The sequence below is a fragment of the Nerophis ophidion genome, linkage group LG09 (genome assembly GCF_033978795.1).
Source record: "Nerophis ophidion isolate RoL-2023_Sa linkage group LG09, RoL_Noph_v1.0, whole genome shotgun sequence".
NCBI classification, from domain to species: domain Eukaryota; kingdom Metazoa; phylum Chordata; class Actinopteri; order Syngnathiformes; family Syngnathidae; genus Nerophis; species Nerophis ophidion.
This window is the reverse complement of record NC_084619.1, coordinates 67,997,089-68,021,004: the sequence shown is the minus strand read 5'-3', so window position 1 is coordinate 68,021,004 and position 23,916 is coordinate 67,997,089. Positions and strand designations below refer to the sequence as shown.

The window sequence follows — 23,916 nt, the reverse complement described above, 5'->3', positions numbered from 1 at the left end:
GAGTCCCATGGTGAGGGGAGTTGAAAGTTGGAAAAGTCAGCAAAAATCCCAAAAATGTTCAAAATACCTACACAGGTTTGAGTCCCACAAGTCCCGCCGCCGGCCGGGATGCCCTTAATGTCCAAAACGCGTCCAGCAAAGTCCCACAGGAAGGTGGGGAGAAAAGTGAGAAAAGTCAGTGAAATGTTCAAGAGTGCACTCAAACTCAAACTCGAACCCGGTTGGGACTCGAACCTTGTTAGGTATTTTGAAAATTTTGGGGGACTTTTGCCTACTTTTCTCATTTTTTCCCCCCTTACTTCCCGTGGGACTTTGCTGGGTGCGTTTGACATTTTTTGTATCCCGGGATTTGTGTGGCCGGCGGCGGGACTCGTGGGACTGGAACCCCGGGGAGGTATTTTGGACACAATTGTGACTTTTGAACATTTTGGCCGCCTTTCCCCCCTCTTCTTCCCCGCCTTATTGTGCACCATTGCTGGGTGTGTTTTGGACACTTGGACAAAAATAGTTTCAAGCATATTTGACTCAAAATAGGTCATAAAATGTTGGAAACAAGCTGTGGTATCTTACTGAGATCATTTAGCAGCAAAACCCTTAAGACAAGTAAAAGACTCTAATATAAAGTCCCGGGATGCCCAAAATGTCCGTAACACACCCAGCCGAGTCCCATGGTGAGGGGAGATGAAAGTTGGAAAAGTCAGCAAAAGTCCCCAAAAATTTTCAAAATACCTACACAGGTTCGAGCCCCACAAGTTCTGCCGCCGGCCGGGATGCCCAAAATTTCCAAAACGCGTCCAACAAATTCCCACAGGAAGGTGGGGAGAAAAGTGAGAAAAGTCGGTGAAATGTTCAAAAGTGCACTCAAACTCAAACTCGAACCCGGTTGGGACTCGAACCTTGGTAGGTATTTTGAAAATTTTGGGGGACTTTTGCCGACTTGTCTCCTTTTATCCCCCCCTTACTTCCCGTGGGACTTTGCGGGTGCGTTTTGGACATTTTTTGTAGTGTACTCATTTTGTGGATCTTGTTGTTGGGGGATATTTGGCTTCAGGCCGCATGCTAGTTATGCTGCTCGGTGAGAAATAAATAATTGCTAAGGAATTCAACGGCGTGAGCTCTGCGAGTTCTCATCTCAACGTTTCCACGAGCCCGCCCGTTGTTTATGCCGGGGGGGGGAATTACGCTAGGCAGACTCACTTCTTCTAAATAAGAGCTCCTTGTTTACCCTGAGTCTTGACATATCTTTGTTTGGGACTACTGATGAGTCTTGGCACGCTGGTCGCCGTTAGACTGAGGCAAAGCAGAAGAAGAGACTTGGTGGAGGTCCAAACGCTGACAGGTTAGACTCACCAGGAGCTTCTTGGATAGACTTTGCACAGCCGGTATGAACACCAGCTGACTGCAACTCCATGTGTGGCGATGCTCCAACGCTGAAGTGGAACTGAAACGCTGACTGTCAGGACTTTAACTTAGATTTGTTTTGTTTCTCCGACGCAGAGGGAATTTGGGACGAGAATTAAGGTACATAATTAATTTATTCACACACTATAATACAAAAACAGGGCTCAGTGGCGGATAATCTAGACCAGGGGTCGGGGAACCTTTTTGCCTGAGAGAGCCAAGAATCCAAATATTTTAAAATGTATTTCCGTAAGAAGTGAATTATATTTATATAGCGCTTTTTCTCTAGTGACTCAAAGCACTTTACATAGTGAAACCCAATATCTAAGTTACATTCAAACCAGTGTGGGTAGCACTGGGAGCAGGTGGGTAAAGTGTCTTGCCCAAGGACACAACGGCAGTGACTAGGTTGGCAGAAGCGGGAATCGAACCTGCAACCCTCAAGTTGCTGGCACGGCCACTCTACCAACCGAGCTGAACCGCCCCCAAAGAGCCATATCATTTTTTTTTCAACACTGAACACACCTAAACGTGTGCATTTTCAACTAAGACCAACATTACTATAGTATAATAAGTCTCCTATTCTTTGTAATAACATTGATATTCTGAACTGTGGAGGGGGCGTGGCCTGAGGGCCTGCAGCGAAGCGGGGCGTGCCAGGACCGACCTCGAAATCAGCGACAGGTGCGTAGACAACCCACCTGGGCCTTGTTATCTGATCACCTGTCGCTCTGTTATAAGCAGCAGCAAAGGAGGAAAGACATGAATTGATTAAAGTGGACCCCGACTTAAAGAAGTTGAAAAACTTATTCGGGTGTTACCATTTTTGTGGTCAATTGTACGGAATATGGACTGAACTGTGCAATTTACTAATAAAAGTATCAATCAATCAATCAGGGTTGGAGCTGGAGCCGGAGTGCGAGCAAGAACGAAAGAGAAAAAGACAATTGCCTGGAAAGCAACGGAGAGACTTATTGGAAAATGAAAAAATATCATAACCCTGAAACAGGCTTTCATGTCGGTGCTTGGTGGTCTGAAGAACCCCCAGGCGGGCAAGCCCAAAAAAAAATAAAAATAAATTAAGTGCGGTAGAAAAAAGGATGGATGGATTCAAATGCATGACCATGTTTACTATTTTGAACGTTATTTTTTAACACTTTGATTACAAGTGGAATTAAAGCTGCAAGCAGCGTTGGTCGGGTTCGCCTTTGGCTGCTGCCCCCGAGACCCACGGCCGGATAAGCGTTAGAAGACGCCTTGGAGCCACTATTTTGAGAATCTAATGCATTGTGAAAGTAATGCAGTTGTTGTATTGAAGTGAAAATATCAAACTTCTTGTTGATTTTTGCTAAAGTATGTTAATTATTAAAATGTAGGTCTAAGTGAGACCTACATAGTGTTTTTTGTTTCATGTCTCTCTGACATTCCTACCGGAAGTTACAAGCAGTTTTGTCTGTGTTTTCTTCCTAGGAGCAGTTTGTCCGTGTTGTATTCCTAGGGGGGCGGTAGAGCGCAATTTTGAGCTTTGAGGTTAGGTTTTTTCATCAGATCGCAATTTTTGCCAGACATGATGTGTGTGTCAAGTTTGGTGAGTTTAGAAGCATTTTAAGGGGGTCAAATAACAGCTCAAAGAGGCAAAAATGACATTTTTTAGGAGACTTTGCACAGGGGTTCTTTGAAGGCGCGTAAAATCAAAACCTGAGAACTTATCAAAACTCTGTTCCGTACTTTTAATCAGAAGGGTTCAATCTCTCTCCTGTGCGAGTTTGAAGCCAAAACAACAAACGCACTCAGAGGAGATAATGTTTGAAAAAGGTGACCGTTTTTTACAAAACTTTTGTTTTGAAGGGGGGATTGCAAACTTCCTGTTGATTTTTGTTGGGGGTTGTCAATATATGAAATGTAGGTCTAAGCGAGACCTACATAGAGGTTTTTGTTTCATGTCTCTCCGACATTCTTACCGGAAGTTACAAGCAGTTTTGTCTGTGATTTCTTCCTAGGAGCAGTTTTTTCAGTGTTTTATCCAAAAATAGCGCTAGAGCCCAATTTTGAGTTTTGGAGTTTGTTTTTTTCATTAGATCGCAATATTCGCCAGTCCTTATGTGTGCGCCAAGTTTGGTGACTTTTGAAGCATATTAAAGGGGTCAAATTACAGCGCAATGAGGCAAAAATTGTACTTTTTGCAAAAATTTTATTTTGAAGGGGTTTTTGCCAACTTCCTGTAGATCTTTGCTGAAAGAAGTGAGTGTATGAAAATTGGGTCTAAGTCAGACCTACATAGGAGTTTTTGTTTCATGTCGCTATGACATTCCTAACAGAAGTTACATGCAGTTTTGTCTGTAGTTTTTTCCTAGGGGGTGCTAGAGCGCAATTTTCATTTTGGGGAATTGGTTGCTTAATATGTTGAGAAGGTTTGCTATACCGACGTGTGTGTCAAATTTGGTGAGTTTTGAAGCATGTTAAGGGGGTCAAATTACAGCGCGTAGGTGCGGAATAATAATAAAACACAGCAGTTTCAATAGGGTCCCTGGCCATGGGCCAAGGACCCTAATTAGTCATTACTTATTGTGTTAAGCAGTGTTAGCTCAGATTTATCCGAGAGCCAGATGCAGTCATCGAAAGAGCCACATCTGGCTCTAGAGCCATAGGTTCCCTACCCCGGATCCAGACCATGGGTGTCAAACTCTGGCCCGCCGTGTAATTTAATTTGGCCCTTGAGGCAATATCAATTTAGCATTAGAGCTGGCCCGCCGGTGTTATACAGCGTCGGTGCCGCTGTAACACCGCATTCACCGCTAATACTCATACTTGCCAACCCTCCTAATTTTTAGGTAGACTCCCGAAGTTCAGTGCCCCTCCCGAAAATCTCCCGGGGCAACCATTCTCCCGAATTTCTACCGATTTCCACCTGGACAACTATATTGGGGGTGTTTAGCATTTAGCGTTCTCTACAACCTGTCAGAGTTATTTGGTGACGAAACCCAAGATGCAGAGATGGAGGCGGGCATGGAGTGAGAAAACATGATTTAATAAAGATACTAAGACAAAATCAAACAAAAGGGTACTAACACAAAGCGTGCACGAGGCGGATAACAAACTAAGGGTCTTTAGCATAGAAGCTAGCAAGAAACAAAAAAGGGGCCTAGCGTGGAAGCTAGCGGGTAGCGAACAGGAAAACAGAAGTCGTTAAAAAACAGAAGCAGGGAACAAAAGACAGTAAGTTACAAACAAACGCATGTAGCTTAGCGCTACGCTGCAATAAAACGACACGATAGCAACGACAGGAGCGACATGTGGCAACGACAATACAAATGACAACACAATGATCCGGCAACTGACACAAGACAAAGAGGGTACAAATAGGAGCGGGCTGATTGGCAACAGGTGTGGCCAGGTGCCAATCAGCCGCAGCTGAGGAGGAACACAGCACTCAGGGAACAAGGCAGGAAGCTGACAAAATAAGAGCACTAGACAGGAACTAAAGACAGGAGATACTAAACACAGAGGAAACAGACAAATGCAGAAGAAAACTAAAACATAGACAAACTGTCAGGGGAAAGCCTGACACAACCTGTCGTCACGTCCGCTTTTCCTCCATACTAACAGCGTGTCACATAATATTTCTGGCTTTTACACACACACACACACACACACACACACGCACCAGTGAATGCAAGGCATACTTGTCAACAGCCATACAGGTCACAGTGAGGGTGGCCGTATAAACAACTTTAACACTGTAACAAATATGCGCCACACTGTGAACCCACACCAAACAAGAATGACAAACATTTCGGGTGAACATCCGCACCATAACACAACAGAACAAATACCCAGAACCCCTTGCAGCACTAACTCTTCCGGGAAACTTCCAGCAAACTGACCAATAATTAACGTTTTATTCATGCATTTTCTCTTGCTACTTCAAGGCCTGAATGTTTGGTTCATTCATTATTGTTATTTTATTTTCAAATGTATTATTAGCCTGTGGAAAAAAATTGATAATTACCTCAGAAGATTGCAAATACAAAAAAAAAGGCATAACATTTTTACCTGAATTTTATTTGATATGCCATTGATATTTTTTTTAATTATTATTATTATTTGAAACTGGATTTTGCATGTCACTAAAGTTATATAAGCCTTGCTTGTTCAATATTTAATGCAAAACTTGTTTGGGTCCCTATTAAAAAGTTAATTTGTTCAACCTTTGTTCCGTTTAAAATTTTAGCCCACTCTGTATTTGAGTTTGACACCCCTGATCTAGACTAAACTTCAAACAAAACAGCACAATGGCATGACTATATACAAATAAACAAAAGATACTATAAATGGTACAAAACAAACCAAAAAAAACTTGCACAGGGGCATAAATACAAACAAGATATTACGTGGCGTGGTCAAAACAATAATAAACATGGCAAGGAAAGGTAGGTGCATGGTCTTGAGGGTTCGATACAAAGTCCGGTAGGTAAAGCAAAGTTCCCAGGACGAGGACAGGGACAGAATGGCTTAAATAATGACTATGATGATTAGTGACAGGTGTGAGGCTGAGGACAGGGGCGTGACTTGGAGACCAGGTGGAAACTAATGAGTATCTATGGAAACCAACAAAACCAGGAAGTGCAAAACGGGAAACAAGAGTCCAAAAACAAAAACATAACATGATCAAACATAAACCCAGATTAGCAGGCATGACACCGACAGGATGTAAGAATAGTTTCAACGTTTGAATGCTTTGAATTTCCAGGAAAAACGGAATTTGGTTTGGAACTTGGGTTTGAATGTGTCAAAGTTAGTCGGTGACGAACCCCAAGATGCAGCGATGGAGGCAGGCATGGATTGAGAAAACATGATTTAATTAAAATATAGAATAATAACAAACAAAAGGGTACTAACAAAGGACGCGCACAAGGTGGATAACAAACAAAAGGGTCTTTAGCATGGAAGCTAGCAAGAAACAAAAAGGGGCCAAGCGTGGAAGATAGCAGGTAGCAAACAGGAAAACAGAAGTCGTTACTTTTAGAGTGAAAACAAAACGGAAGCAGGGAACACAAAACAGTAAGCTACAAAAAGATACCGAAAGATAGCTTACTGCTACGCTTCAATAACTCGACATGCAACGACACGACAGGAGCGACAATACGGAAGTCATCGACAAGCCAAATCAATAATCCAGCACTGACTGGAAGACAAAGAAGGTACAACAAATCGGATCGGACTGATTGACACCAGGTGTGGCCATGTGCCCATCAGCCACAGCTGAGGGGAAACAAAGCACTCAGGGAGACAAACAGGAAGCTGAACCAAAATAAGAGTGCTGACAGGAAATACTAAACGCACAGAGGAAAAACTAAAACACACATTTTTATAGTCTTTGGTATGACTCGGCCGGGGTTTGAACTCACAACCTACCAATTTCAGGGCAGACACTCTAACTACTAGGCCACTGAGTAGGTAAAAACAATTAAAAGCATGAATGTCCTAAATGAGCTTAAGTACAAACCCCGTTTCCATATGAGTTGGGAAATTGTGTTAGATGTAAATATAAACAGAATACAATGATTTGCAAATCCTTTTCAACCCATATTCAGTTGAATATGCTACAAAGACAACATATTTGATGTTCAAACTCATAAGAAAATAATCATTAACTTTAGAATTTGATGCCAGCAACATATGACAAAGAAGTTGGGAAAGGTGGCAATAAATACTGATAAAGTTGAGGAATGCTCATCAAACACTTATTTGGAACATCCCACAGGTGTGCAGGCTAATTGGGAACAGGTGGGTGCCATGATTGGGTATAAAAGCAGCTTCCCAAAAAATGCTCAGTCTTTCACAAGAAAGTATAGGGCGAGGGTCACCAATTTGTAAGCAAATTGTCGAACAGTTTTAGAACAACATTTATCAACGAGCTGTTGCGAGGAATTTAGGGATTTTACCATCTACGGTCCGTAAAACCATCAAAAGGTTCAGAGAATCTGGAGAAATCACTGCACGTAAGCGATGATATTACGGACTTTTGATTCCTCAGACCGTACTGCATCAAAAACCGATATCAGTGTGTAAGGGATATCACCACATGGGCTCAGGAACACTTCATAAAACCACTGTCAGTAACTACAGTTGGTCGCTACATCTGTAAGTGCAAGTTAAAGCTCTACTATGCAAAGCCAAAGCCATTTATCAACAACATCCGGAAACGCCGTCGGCTTGGCTGGGCCCGAGCTCATCTAAGATGGACTGATGCCAAGTGGAAAGGTGTTCTGTGGTCTGACGAGTCCACATTTCAAATTATATTTGGAAACTGTGGACGTGGTGTCCGTGACAAAGAGGAACATAACCATTCGGATTGTTATTGGCGCAAAGTTGAAAAGCCAGCAATCTGGGATGGTATGGGGGTGTATTAGTGCCCAAGGCATGGGTAACTTACACATCTGTGAAGGCACCATTAATGCTGAAAGGTCCATACAGGTTTTGGAGCAACATATGTTGTCATCCAAGCAATGTTATCATGGACGCCCCTGCTTATTTCAACAAGACAATGCCAAGCCATGTGTTACAATAGCGTGGCTTCGTAGTAAAAGAGTGTGGGTACTTTCCTGGCCCGCCTGCAGTCCAGACCTGTCTCCCATCGAAAATGTGTGGCTCATTATGAAGCGTAAAATACGACATTATTGCCACCTTTCCCAACTTCTTTGTCACGTGTTGCTGGCATCAAATTCTAAAGTTAATGATTATTTGCAAAAAAAAAAAATGTTTATGAGTTTGAACATCAAATATGTTGTCTTTGTAGCATATTCAACTGAATATGGGTTGAAAAGGATTTGCAAATCATTGTATTCTGTTTATATTTACATCTAACACAATTTCCCAACTCATATGGAAACGGGGTTTGTAGAAGAATGTGTTGCAAACAAGCGAGGTGGAGGATGGAAGGAGAGAGGAAATAGGAAGGAGGACTTAGGGGAGACGTTAAAAGACTTTAATGAGACAATCAGAGTCAACATGCTGCTGCGTGCCTCCCTGCTCAAATCAAAATGACAAACAACGAACTCGCTTCATTGGGATTTAATGAAGAAATGGGGCTTGTTAGCAGGAAGTGGGACCTCTGAGAGAGACCATCTTACTGTCACCAGCACCTATCGAAGTCTAAAACAGGGGTCACCAACGCGGTGCCCGCGGGCACCAGGTCGCCCGTAAGGACCAGATGAGTCGCCCGCTGGCCTGTTCTAAAAATAGCTCAAATAGCAGCACTTACCAGTGAGCTGCCTCTATTTTTTAAATTGTATTTATTTACTAGCAAGCTGGTCTCGCTTTGCTGGACATTTTTAATTCTAAGAGAGACAAAACTCAAATAGAATTTGAAAATCCAAGAAAATATTTTGAAGACTTGGTCTTCACTTGTTTAAATAAATTCATTTATTTTCTTACTTTGCTTCTTATAACTTTCAGAAAGACAATTTTAGAGAGAAAAAATAACCTTAAAAATGATTTTAGGATTTTTAAACACACCTTTTTACCTTTTAAATTCCTTCCTCTTCTTTCCGGACAATTTAAATCAACGTTCAAGTATTCTTTTTTTTGTGTAAAGAATAATAAATACATTTTAATTTAATTCTTCATTTTAGCTTCTGTTTTTTCGACGAAGAATATTCGTGAAATATTTCTTCAAACTTATGATTAAAATTCCTCAAAAATATTCTGGCAAATCTAAAAAGTCTGTGGAATCAAATTTAAATCTTATTTCAAAGTCTTTTGAATTTTTTTATTTATTTTTGTTCTGGAAAATCTAGAAGAAATAATGATTTGTCTTTGTTAGAAATATAGCGGTCAGGCTTGGGCTGTGGTTGTTTGTTCCTCCTCGATGCAAGGATGATGTGGGACGAGTCAGGCATGAATGTAAGTACATGGTTGTTTATTTAATAAACAAATAAACAACAAAACGCGCTCACAATGGACGAAGAAACTTGGCTAAACAGTACAAACGTGAAACAAAAACACCTGCTCGATGGCATGAAACGATGGACATAAACTAAAGGACTTAGCACAAAAACAACTGGCTATGAATAATAATAAACTATAAACAAAACTAGCACAATGGCATAAATACAAAAACTATGGACGAGGACATGAAGGAGGTGCAGCATGGGTAGGGTGCGTGCGCATGTGTGAGGCTGAGAACAGGCACGTGACAGGTGAAAACTAATGCGTTGGCATGGAAACAAACAAAACCAGGAAGTGCAAAACGTGACTGAATGTCCAAAAACTAAAAATAGCATGACCAAAACCAAAACATAACTTACAGGCGTGACAAAAGCTTGGTCCAATTTGTTATATATTCTAACAAAGTGCAGATTGGATTTCAACCTATTTAAAACATGTCATCAAAATTTTTAAATTAATCTTAATCAGGAAAAATTACTATTTATGTTTTTTTTTAATTTTTTATTTTGTCAAAAAGATTCGAATTAGCTAGTTTTTTCTCTTCATTTTTTTCGGTTGATTTTGAATTTTAAAAAGTCGAAATTGAAGATAAACTGTTTCAAAATTAAATTTTCATTTTTTTCCCGTTTTCTCCTCTTTTAAACCGTTCAATTAAATGTTTTCATCATTTATTCTCTACAAAAAAGCTTCCGTAAAAAGGAAAAAAAAAATGTACGACGGAATGACAGACAGAAATACCCATTTTTTTATATATATATATATATATATATATATATATAGATTTATTTATTAAAGGTAAATTGAGCAAATTGGCTATTTCTGGCAATTTATTTAAGTGTGTATCAAACTGGTAGCCCTTCGCATTAATCAGTACCCAAGAAGTAGCTCTTGCTTTCAAAAAGGTTGGTGACCCCTGGTCTAAGACTAGATGTGACCCATCTAAGTCTAAGACTAAATATGTCATAAAGAGGATTGTTAACCAATACTTTTACAGAAGTTGCTCAAAAACAGCAGAGCGATTCTGCCTAAATGAGGATCTTTAACTAGCTTTTTTATTTATTTTATTTTTTACATTTGGCGGTTAAAAACAGCAGCATAATCCTGTCATATAGAGGATCTTTGACTAATGTTTAAACAGTAGCTGCTGGAAAAAAGCAGATCCATTTTGCCATAAAGAGGATCTTTGACTAGCTTTGTTTCGACAGTAGGTGGTTAAAAACAGCAGCATAATCCTCTTATATAGAGGATCTTTGACTAACGTGTAACTGTACTTAATGTACAAAGTGTGTACTTGCTCGTACTTCAAAAAGCACTTTCCACAGGAAGAGGAGTTCTTGCAGAGTTACGTTCAACACATTTATTGTGAAGTACTTCCTGAGTGCTCTGACTCATAATTGTACTGCACTCCTGTTCATGCTGTGGACCTTTGAAGTCTTTGATCTGGAAAAGGTCTTGCACACAAAAAGACTCGTTTTTTTTTTTTTTATTGCGAGATGTAGAGACGGCAGGCGACGTGCAGTCTTGAATGACGACAACCTAGTGCAGCAGGGGAGTGCACAGGAAGCACAGCCGCATTTGTAACACTGACAGACATGCAAGCCTTCCTGTGCACTTCCCTGCTGCACTAGATTGTTATTTTTAAGAGACTCTTAACTGCATGTTGCCTCCTGACTCCACATCTCAAGGTCACAACATCATTTATTCCTTAATATGGCTGGGAGAATGCTGAATTGTGCAATAATAAAAAGCGGAATATGAATATAGTGGAGCTTAAAGGCCTACTGAAAGCCACTACTAGCGACCATGCAGTCTGATAGTTTATATATCAATGATGAAATATTAACATTGCAACACATGCCAATACGGCCTTTTTAGTTTACTAAATAGCAATTTTAAATTTTGCGCGGAACTATCATGCTAAAACGTTGAGGTATGACGTCACGCATTGTAGAGGACATTTTGTTCCAGCACCGTTGACAGCTATAAGTCGTCTCTTTTCATCACAGTATTCTGGACATCTGTGTTGCTAAATCTTTTGCAATTTGTTCAATGAATAATGGAGACGTCAAAGAAGAAAGCTGTAGGTGGGAAGCGGTGTATTGCGGCCGGCTTTAGCAACACAAACACAACCGGTGTTTCATTGTTTACATTCCCGAAAGATGACGGTGAAGCTTTACTATGGAACGGAGCGGTCAACGCACACGGTTGGATTGGACCACACACACACAAAAGTACAGTGTATTATGCAGGGATCATTTCGCAAGATCGTGTTTCGAAGAGGGTCCCTTGCGAAGGGGCAGAGTTGGGCATCGCCACCACTCGTCGACGGGTACTGAAAAAAAGGTGTACAGATATATAATCTCACTAAAACACTACTAACACAATAAGCAGATAAGGGATTTTCCAGAATTATCCTAGTAAATTTGTCTAATAACACCTGAATCGCTCTGCTGTCTAGGTTTTTTTTCTTTTCTCGTCCTTCACTCTCACTTTCCTCATCCATAAATCTTTCATCCTTGCTCAAATTAATGGGGAAAGAGTAACTTTCTCGGTCCGAATCGCTCTCGCTGCTGGTGGCCATGATTGTAGACAAAGTTCAGATGTGAGGAGCTCCACAACCCGTGACGTCACGCGCACATCGTCTGCTACTTCCGGTACAGGAAAGGCTTTTTTTATTAGCGACCAAAAGTTGCAAACTTTATCGTGGATGTTCTCTACTAAATCCTTTCAGCAAAAATATGGCGAAATGATCAAGTATGACACATAGAATGGAGCTGCTATCGCCGTTTAAATAAGAACATCTCATTTCAGTAGGCCTTTTAAATGTGGGGTGAAAAGTACTACTTTTTCAAGAATAATGTTTTCAAATTAAATGACGTAAAAATCCAGTTTTATGAGGTAAAATGAAAATATAAATATTTTATGTCTATAAGCATGATTTTTTTAATACAGTCCTGCGATGTTGTAATAAAATATTAAGGAGGGACGTAAAAGTCAAATCTGAATCAGAATAAAGTTGTAAAATGGAGAGTGCAAATAAGTCCATTTCATTTGGCTGAAAAAAAAAAAAAAAAAAAAAAAAGTTCTAATATTAAGGGGAAAACAACTTACATTTTTAAGTTAAAGTTAGAGATAAAGTACCAATGATTGTCACACACACACTAGATGTGGCAAAATTATTCTCTGCATTTGACCCACCAGCCTTGATCACCCCCTGGGAGGTGAGGGGAGCAGTGAGCAGCAGCGGTGCCGCGCCCGGGAACCATTTATGGTGATTTAACCCCCAATTCCAACCCTTAATGCTGAGTGCCAAGCAGGTGCGTTTGCATTCTCGTGGTGCAGCAGAGATGGAACACAGCGTTAAGGTAGGAATGATGATTTATTCCCAACTACAAAAACAAACTAATAACAGAAATACTGGCACATAGGCACTAAAGACAAAAAAAAAAAACAGAACTAGCGTGGAAGCTAGAATTAACAGAAAGCGCTAGTATGTAAACTAGGGACAAGTCAATCAATCAATCAATGTTTATTTATATAGCCCCAAATCACAAATGTCTCAAAGGACTGCACAAATCATTACGACTACAACATCCTCGGAAGAACCCACAAAAGGGCAAGGAAAACTCACACCCAGTGGGCAGGGAGAATTCACATCCAGTGGGACGCCAGTGACAATGCTGTCTATGAGAAACCTTGGAGAGGACCTCAGATGTGGGCAACCCCCCCCCCTCTAGGGGACCGAAAGCAATGGATGTCGAGCGGGTCTAACATGATACTGTGAAAGTTCAATCCATAGTGGCTCCAACACAGCCGCGAGAGTTCAGTTCAAAGCGGATCCAAGACAGCAGCGAGAGTCCCGTCCACAGGAGACCATCTCAAGCGGAGGCGGATCAGCAGCGTAGAGATGTCCCCAACCGATACAGGCAAGCGGTCCATCCTGGGTCCCGACGAGCAGTCCATCCTGGGTCTCGACTCTGGACAGCCAGTACTTCATCCATGGTCATCGGACCGGACCCCCTCCACAAGGGAGGGGGGGGACATAGGAGAAAGAAAAGAAGCGGCAGATCAACTGGTCTAAAAAGGAGGTCTATTTAAAGGCTAGAGTATCCATTCATCCATTTTCTACCGCTTATTCCCTTTCGGGTTTGCGGGGGTGCGCTGGCGCCTATCTCAGCTACAAATCGGGCGGAAGGCAGGGTACACCCTGGACAAGTCGCCACCTCATCGCAGGGCAGGCTAGAGTATACAGATGCGTTTTAAGGTGAGACTTAAATGCTTCTACTGAGGTAGCATCTCGAACTGTTACCGGGAGGGCATTCCAGAAACTAGCGCTACAAACTAGCACACTAAACTATCAAACTCAATTAAAACACTAAACTTGCACTCCAAACTAGCGCACTCAACTAGCGCACTCAACTAGCGCACTCAACTAGCGCACTCAACTAGCGCACTCAACTAGCGCACTCAACTAGCGCACTCAACTAGCGCACTCAACTAGCGCACTCCAAACTAGCGCACTCCAAACTAGCGCACTCCAAACTAGCGCACTCCAAACTAGCGCACTCCAAACTAGCGCACTCCAAACTAGCGCACTCCAAACTAGCGCACTCCAAACTAGCGCACTCCAAACTAGCGCACTCCAAACTAGCACTCCAAACTAGCGCACTCAACTAGCGCACTCAACTAGCGCACTCCAAACCAGCACTCCAAACCAGCACTCCAAACTAGCACTCCAAAGTAGCACTCCAAACTAGCACTCCAAACTAGCACTCCAAACTAGCACTCCAAACTAGCACTCCAAACTAGCACTCCAAACTAGCACTCCAAACTAGCACTAAACTATCACACTAAACTATCACACTAATCTAGCAAACTCAACTAGCACACTCAACTATCACACTAAACTAGCACACTAAACTAGCACACTCAAATATCACACTAAACTACTACACTAAACCAGCACACTAAACTAGCACACTAAATTAACACACTAAACTACCACACCAAACTAGTACACTCAACTAGTGCACTAAACTAGCACACTAAACTAGCACTCCAAACGGAAAACGCTCTATAGCCCGCAGACTTTTTTTGGGCTCTAGGAATCACTAATAAGCCGGAGTCTTTTGAAGGCAGATTTCTTGCCGGGACATATGGTACAATACATATGGTACACTACAAATGGTACACTACATACGGTACACTACATACGGTACACTACATATGGTACACTACATATGGTACACTACATACGGTACACTACATACGGTACACTACATACGGTACACTACATACGGTACACTACATACGGTACACTACATACGGTACACTACATACGGTACACTACATATGGTACACTACATATGGTACAATACATATGGTACACTACATATGGTACACTACATATGGTACACTACATATGGTACAATACATATGGTACAATACATATGGTACAATACATATGGTACACTACATATGGTACACTACATATGGTACACTACATATGGTACACTACATATGGTACACTACATATGGTACACTACATATGGTACACTACATATGGTACACTACATATGGTACACTACATATGGTACAATACATATGGTACACTACATATGGTACAATACATATGGTACAATACATATGGTACACTACATATGGTACACTACATATGGTACACTACATATGGTACAATACATATGGTACACTACATATGGTACAATACATATGGTACAATACATATGGTACACTACATATGGTACACTACATATGGTACACTACATATGGTACAATACATATGGTACACTACATATGGTACAATACATACGGTACACTACATACGGTACAATACATACGGTACAATACATACGGTACACTACATATGGTACAATACATATGGTACAATACATATGGTACAATACATATGGTACACTACATATGGTACACTACATATGGTACACTACATATGGTACACTACATATGGTACAATACATATGGTACAATACATATGGTACAATACATATGGTACAATACATACGGTACACTACATACGGTACAATACATATGGTACAATACATATGGTACAATACATATGGTACACTACATATGGTACAATACATATGGTACAATACATATGGTACACTACATATGGTACAATACATATGGTACAATACATATGGTACACTACATATGGTACACTACATATGGTACAATACATATGGTACAATACATATGGTACACTACATATGGTACAATACATACGGTACACTACATACGGTACACTACATATGGTACACTACATATGGTACAATACATATGGTACAATACATATGGTACACTACATATGGTACAATACATATGGTACACTACATACGGTACAATACATATGGTACAATACATATGGTACACTACATATGGTACAATACATATGGTACAATACATATGGTACACTACATATGGTACACTACATATGGTACAATACATATGGTACACTACATATGGTACACTACATATGGTACACTACATATGGTACAATACATATGGTACACTACATATGGTACAATACATATGGTACAATACATATGGTACACTACATATGGTACACTACATATGGTACAATACATATGGTACAATACATATGGTACAATACATATGGTACACTACATATGGTACACTACATATGGTACACTACATATGGTACAATACATATGGTACACTACAATCGGCAAGTTAGGATGGAGCTAGACCAAACAAACAAAATAGCATGGAAGCTAATAGGGTGAAAAAAGATTAGTTACCACAATGCGGGAAGAGAGATGCCAACGTGTAGCAAACTAGAGTCCAAGACTGAATGTCAAACAAAGGCGGGCATATGTAGGGACATAAATCAGGAGGCAGGTGTGCGTGATCACACGGAAGGCAGGTGACACAAATGCGTTGCTAGGACAACAGAAATAAACCAGGAAGTGCCACAAAGAACTGAGGAAGACAAACACTAGACAGAATGTGATATCAAACAGAACCAAAACCAAGAATATGTCAGGATCCAAGACGTGGATCATGAAAGCAGGGATTTTTATAGTCAGATGAGTCGCCCGCTGGCCTGTTCTAAAAATAGCTCAAATAGCAGCACTTACCAGTGAGCTGCCTCTATTTTTTAATTGTATTTATTTACTAGCAAGCTGGTCTTGCTTTGCTGGACATTTTTAATTCTAAGAGAGACAAAACTCAAATAGAATTTGAAAATCCAAGAAAATATTTGAAAGACTTGGTCTTCACTTGTTTAAATAAATTCATTTATTTTTTTACTTTGCTTCTTATAACTTTCAGAAAGACAATTTTAGAGAAAAAAATACAACCTTAAAAATGATTTTAGGATTTTTAAACACATGTACCTTTTTACCTTTTAAATTCTTTCCTCTTCTTTTCTGACAATTTAAATCAATGTTCAAGTATTTTTTTCTTTTTTATTTATTTTAATGAATAATAAATACATTTTAAATTAATTCTTCACTTTAGCTTCTGTTTTTTTCGACAAAGAATATTTGTGAAATGTTTCTTCAAACTTATTATGATTAAAATTTTAGAAAAATATTCTGGCAAATCTGTAGAATCAAATTTAAATCTTATTTCAAAGTCTTTTCAGTCCAATCCAATCCACTTTATTTATATAGCACATTTAAACAACAATAACGTTTCCAAAGTGCTGCACAGCCATGTTAAAAACAATATTATGCTCCACCAATGACTGAATAAAACAAAAAATGAATAAAAATAAAACCAATAAAAACAATATAAAAACAAATATGATTAAAAACTATTTTAAAGGGTAAAATCAATAAAAACAGTAAAATAAAAATAAAAGTGTATAAAAAACACAGAGGACAACAGAGGACAGAGGACCACACAACTCACGTAGTGTTAAAAGCCAAAGAATAAAAGTGGGTCTTAAGACGAGACTTAAAACACTCCACTGTGGAAGCAGTTTGAACATGGAGCGGCAGTCTTTTGAATTTCTTTTAAATTTTTTGTTCTGGAAAATCTAGAAGAAATAATGATTTGTCTTTGTTAGAAATATAACTTGGTCCAATTTGTTATATATTCTAACAAAATGCAAATTGGATTTTAACCTATTTAAAACATGTCATCAAAATTCTAAAATTAATATTAATCAGGAAAAATGACTTATGATGTTCCATAAATTCTTTTTTTAATTTTTTCAAAAAGATTCGAATTGGCTAATTTTTCTCTTAATTTTTTTCGGTTGAATTTTGAATTTTAAAGAGTCGAAATTGAAGATAAACTATGTTTCAAAACTTAATTTTCATTTTTTTTTCGTGTTTTCTCCTCCTATAAACCATTCAATTAAGTGTTTTTTTCATAATTTATTCTCTACAAAAAACTTTCCGTAAAAGGAAAAAAAATCCACGACGGAATGACAGACAGAAATACCCATTTTTTTAATATATATATATAGATTTATTCATTAAAGGTAAATTGAGCAAATTGGCTATTTCTGGCAATTTATTTAAGTGTGTATCAAACTGGTAGCCCTTCGCATTAATCAATACCAAAGAAGTAGCTCAGTTGGTAGAGTGGCCGTGCCAGCAACTTGAGGGTTGCAGGTTCGATTCCCGCTTCCACCATCCTAGTCACTGCCGTTGTGTCCTTGGGCAAGACACTTTACCCACCTGCTCCCAGTGCCACCCACACTGGTTTAAATGTAACTTAGACATTGGGTTTCACTATGTAAAGCTCTTTGAGTCACTAGAGAAAAAGCGCTATATAAATATAATTCACTTCACTTCACTCTTGCTTTCAAAAAGGTTGGTGACCCCTGGTCTTTGGTATGACTCGGCTGGGGTTTGAACTCCCAACCTGCTGATCTCAGGCCGGACACGCTAACCACTAGGCCACTGAGTAGGTTTACGGAGATAAAGTTGTAATATTAAAGCGAGCGTGTGGCCCACTCACTGACTGTATTGACACTGCACTGTGACCATGTTGTAGCTCATAATGGCGCCCTCTTTTGGATTGAAAAAGTCACTGCACACTAAGGGAATAGTTTTCTGGAAGTGACACACACACACACACACACATGCACACACATAAAAGCTGCAGTGGCTGCTAAAAAGAGTGTGTTGTGGGGGGTGGGCAGGTACACCAAGATGAAGACGGCCACCAACATCTACATCTTCAACCTGGCGCTGGCCGACACTCTGGTCACCAGCACGCTGCCTTTCCAGAGCGTCAACTACCTGATGGGCACCTGGCCCTTTGGGGACGTGCTGTGCAAGATGGTGATGTCCATCGACTACTACAACATGTTCATCTCCATCTTCACGCTCACCACCATGAGCATCGACCGCTACGTGGCCGTCTGTCATCCCGTCAAGGCTCTGGACTTCAGGACGCCGCGCAACGCCAAGATCGTCAACGTCTGCAACTGGATCCTGTCGTCCGCCATCGGCCTGCCCGTCATCTTCTTGGCCTCCGCCCATGTCAAGCGTACGTATACGGGAGCTTGGACCGCCGTTGTGGGGGAGACCTCCTGTCATATACTCTACAGGATCTTGGACTGGCTGCAGAACATCCTCAAAAACAGCAACACATTCCTGTCAGATACTTAGACAGATTTTGACTACACTTATTTGCAGAAAGTCCTCAAAAACAGCAACACGTTCCTGTCATACACTGCAGAGGATCTTGGACTGGCTGCAGAACATCCTAAAAAACTGTAGCAAACTGAACTAGCAAACTAAATTATCACACTAAACTAGTTAACTAAACTAGTAAACTAAACTAGCATACTAAACTACCACACCAAACCAGCACACTGAAGTACCACACTAAATTATCACACTAAAGTACCACACCAAACTAGCACACTAATGTACCACACTAAAATAGCAAAGTAACTACCACACTTAACTAGCAAACTAAATTATTACACTAAAGTACAACATCAAGCTAGCACACTAAACTAGCACACTCAACTAGCACATTAAACTATCACACTAAACTAACACACTAAACTAGCACACTCAACTAGCACACTCAGCTAGCACATTAAACTATCACACTAAACTTGTACACTAAACTAGCACACTCAACTAGTACACTAAAATATCACCCTAAACTATCACACTAAACTAGTACACTAAACTATCACCCTAAACTATCACACTAACCTAGCACACTCATTGAGCACACTAAACTATCACACTAAACTAGCACATCAAACTAGCACACTAAACTAGCACACCAAGCTAGCACACTAAACTAGCACACCAAGCTAGCACACTAAACTATCACACTAAACCAGCACATTAAACTAACACACTAAACTTCACCAAACTAGCACACTAAACCAGCACACTCAACTAGCACATTAAACTATCACACTCAACTACCACACTAAACTAGCACACTCATCTAGTACACTAAACTATAACACTAAACTATCACAATAAACTAGCACACTCAACTAGCACACTAAACTAGTACACTAAACTAGCACACTAGACTATCACACTAAACTAGCACATTAAACTATCACACTAAACTAGCACACTAATCTAGCACATTAAACTAGCACACTCAACTAGCACACTCAACTAGTGCACTAAACAATCACACTAAACTATCACACTAAACTAGCACACTAATCTAGCACACTCAACTATCACACTAAACTATCACACTAATCTAGCACACTAAACTAGCACGCTCAACTAGCACACTAAACTACTACACTAAACCAGCACACTAAACTAACACACTAAACTACCACACCAAACTAGCACACTCAACTAGCACACTCAATTAGTACACTAAACAATCACACTAAACTAGCACACTAATCTAGCACACTCAACTAGCACACTAAACTAGCACACTCAACTAGCACATTAAACGATCACACTAAACTACTACACTAAACTAGCACACTCAACTAGTACACTAAACTATCACCCTAAACTATCACACTAAACTAGTTCACTTAACTATCTCCCTAAATTATCACACTAACCCAGCACACTCATTGAGCACACTAAACTATCACACTAAACTAGCACACTAATCTAGCACTCTAAACTAGAACACTAAACTAGCACACTCAACTAGCACACTAAACTATCACACTAAAGTATCACACTAAACTACCACACCAAACTAGCACACTCAACTAGTACAATCAACTAGCACACTCAACTAGTATACTAAACTAGCACACTAAACTAGCTAACTCAACTAGTACACTAAACTAGACCACTCAATTTGCACACTCAACTAGTACACTAAACTAGCACACTAAACTATCACACTAAACTAGCACACTAATCTAGCACTCTAAACTAGAACACTAAACTAGCACACTCAACTAGCACACTAAACTATCACACTAAAGTATCACACTAAACTACCACACCAAACTAGCACACTCAACTAGTACAATCAACTAGCACACTCAACTAGTATACTAAACTAGCACACTAAACTAGCTAACTCAACTAGTACACTAAACTAGACCACTCAATTTGCACACTCAACTAGTACACTAAACTAGCACACTAAACTAGCACACTAATCTAGCACACTCAACTAGTACACTAAACTAGCACACTCAACTAGCACACTCAACTAGTACACTTACTTGTGCTCCTCTCGAGTACATGACTGTATGTAAAGAGCAGTGCTGTGCTAACACAATGCTTGTGTGTGTGTGTGTGTGTGTGTGCGTGTGTGCGTGTGTGTGTGTGTGTGTGTGTGTGTGTGGTGGGGGCGTGGTGCGTGCAGCCTCCTCGGTGATGGTGGACTGCCAGCTGCTGTTCCCACACCCGGCCTGGTACTGGGACACCATGTTGAAGATCTGCGTCTTCATCTTCGCCTTCATCATGCCCGTCCTCATCATCACCGTCTGCTACGGCCTCATGATCCTGCGCCTCAAGAGCGTGCGCATGCTCTCCGGCTCGCAGGTTAGCCGGGCTCTTGAGGCCACCTCCATGATTTTGTAGTAAATGTCTACAACGGCAGTTCTTCTGTCATATAGAGGATCTTTGACTTGCAATTTTGTAGTAAAACAGCGTTTAAAACAGCAGTATTACTTTCATATAGAGGATCTTTGTGTCATGTTTTGCAGTAGATTTCTAAAAACAAAAGAGTGAATCTGTCACATAGAGGATCTTTGACTAGAGACTTTAAAGTCACTTCCTTAAAACAGCAGAGCGCCTCTCTCTTATAGATAATCTTTGTCTCTTGATTTTGCATACATTTCTGAAAACAGCAGAGGGCCTCTGTCATATAGAGGATCTTTGACTTGTGATTTTGTAGTTAATGTCTAAAACGGCAGTGCTTCTGTAATATAGAAGATCTTTGACTTGCAATTTTGTAGTAAATGTCTAAAACAGCAGTATTACATTCATATAGAGGATCTTTGTGTCATGTTTTTGCAGTAGATTTCTAAAAACAAATGAGTGAATCTGTCACATAGAGGATCTTTGACTAGAGACTTTAAAGTCGCTTCCTTAAAACAGCAGGGTGCCTATGTCATATAGAGGATCTTTGACTGGCGATTTTATGATAAATGTCTAAAACGGCAGTGCTTCTGTAATATAGAGGATCTCTGTCTCATGACTTTGCAGAATATTTCTAAAAACAAAAGAGTGAATCTGTCACATAGAGGATCTTTGACTAGAGACTTTAAAGTTGCTTCCTTAAAACAGCAGAGCGCCTCTCTCTTATAGATAATTTTTGTCTCTTGTTTTGCATGCATTTCTGAAAACAGCAGAGGGCCTCTGTCATATAGAGGATCTTTGACTTGGAATTTTCTAGTAAATGTCTAAAACAGCAGTATTACATTCATATAGAGGATCTTTGTGTCATGTTTTTGCAGTAGATTTCTAAAAACAAATGAGTGAATCTGTCACATAGAGGATCTTTGACTAAAGAATTTAAAGTCTCTTCCGTAAACAGCAGAGTGCCTCTGTCATATAGAGGATCTTTGACGGGCAATTTTGTTGCAAATGCCTAAAACGGCAGTGCTTCTGTCATACTGAGGATCTCTGTCTCATGACTTTGCGTTACCTTTTATGAAAACAGCAATGCTTCTGTCATCGAGAGGATCTTTGACATGTGATTTTGTCTAAAACAGCGGTCATGCTGTCATATAGAGGATCTTTGACATGTGATTTTGTCTAAAACAGCAGTGCTTCTGTCATATAGAGGATCTTTGACATGTGATTTTTGTCTAAAACAGCAGTGCTTCTGTCATATGGAGGATCTTTGTGTCATGATTTTGAAGTACATTTCTAAAAACAAAAGAGTGAATCTGTCATATAGAGGTTCTTTGACTAGAGACTTTGAAGTCGCTTCCTTAAAACAGCAGAGTACCTCTGTCATGTAGAGGATCGTTGACTAAACGACAGTGCTTCTGTCAATATAGAGGATCTTTGACTTGTGATTTGGTAGTAAATGTCTAAACCAGTAGTGCTTCTGTCATACAGAAGATCTTTGACTTGCGATTTTGTAGTAAACGTCTAAGATAGTAGTGTTGCTTTCATATAGAGGATCTTTGTGTCGTGATTTTGCAGTAGATTTCTAAAACACAATAGAGTGAATCTGTCATATAGAGGATCTTTGACTAGAGACTTTGAAGTCGCTACCTTAAAACAGTGGAGTGCCTCCGTCACATAGAGGATCTTTGACTAAACGGCAGTGCTTCTGTCATATAGAGGATCTTTGAGTGGTGATTTGGTAGCAAATGTTTAAAACAGCAGTCATTTAGAGGATCTTTGACTTCCGATTTGGTAGTAAATGTCTTACAATAGAAGTGTTGCTTTCATATAGAGGATCTTTGACATGCGATTTTGTCTAAAACAGTGGTGCTTCTGTCATATTGAGGATCTTTGACATGTGATTTTGTCTAAAACAGCGGTGCTGCTGTCATATAGAGGATCTTTGACTTGTGATTTTGTCTAAAACAGCGGTGCTTCTGTCATACAAGGGATCTTTGACTTGCAATTTTGTCTAAAACAGCGGTGCTGCCGTCATATAGAGGATCGTTGACATGCGATTTTGTCTAAAACAGCGGTGCTGCTGTTATATAGAGGATCTTTGACATGCGTTTTTTTCTAAAACAGCGGTGCTGCCGTCATATAGAGGTTCTTTGACATCCGATTTTGTCTATAACAGCGGTGCTGCTGTTATATAGAGGATCTTTGACATGTGATATTGTCTAAAACAGCGGTGCTGCTGTCATATAGAGGATCTTTGACTTAAAATTTTGTCCAAAACAGCGGTGCTTCTGTCATACAGAGGATCTTAGACATGCAATTTTGTCTAAAACAGAGGTGCTGCTGTCATATAGAGGATCTTTGACATGTGATTTTGTCTAAAACAGCGGTGCTGCTGTCATATAGAGGTTCTTTGACATGCGATTTTGTCTAAAACAGCGGTGCTGCTGTAATATAGAGGATCTTTGACATGCGATTTTGTCTAAAACAGCGGTGCTGCTGTCATTTAGAGGATCTTTGACATGTGATTTTGTCTAAAACAGCGGTG

General features: G+C 40.0%; 1 protein-coding gene across 1 annotated transcript in view; it reads left to right on the top strand.

Moving 5' to 3' along the window:
* The window catches only part of oprm1 (opioid receptor, mu 1), a 46,076-nt gene that overhangs the window by 14,248 nt on the left and 7,912 nt on the right, over positions 1-23,916 (top strand). The window contains exons 2-3 of the mRNA XM_061911643.1: positions 18,512-18,861; positions 21,154-21,332. Coding sequence (XP_061767627.1) covers positions 18,512-18,861; positions 21,154-21,332 — 529 coding nt within the window. The remainder of the gene's footprint in view (positions 1-18,511; positions 18,862-21,153; positions 21,333-23,916) is intronic.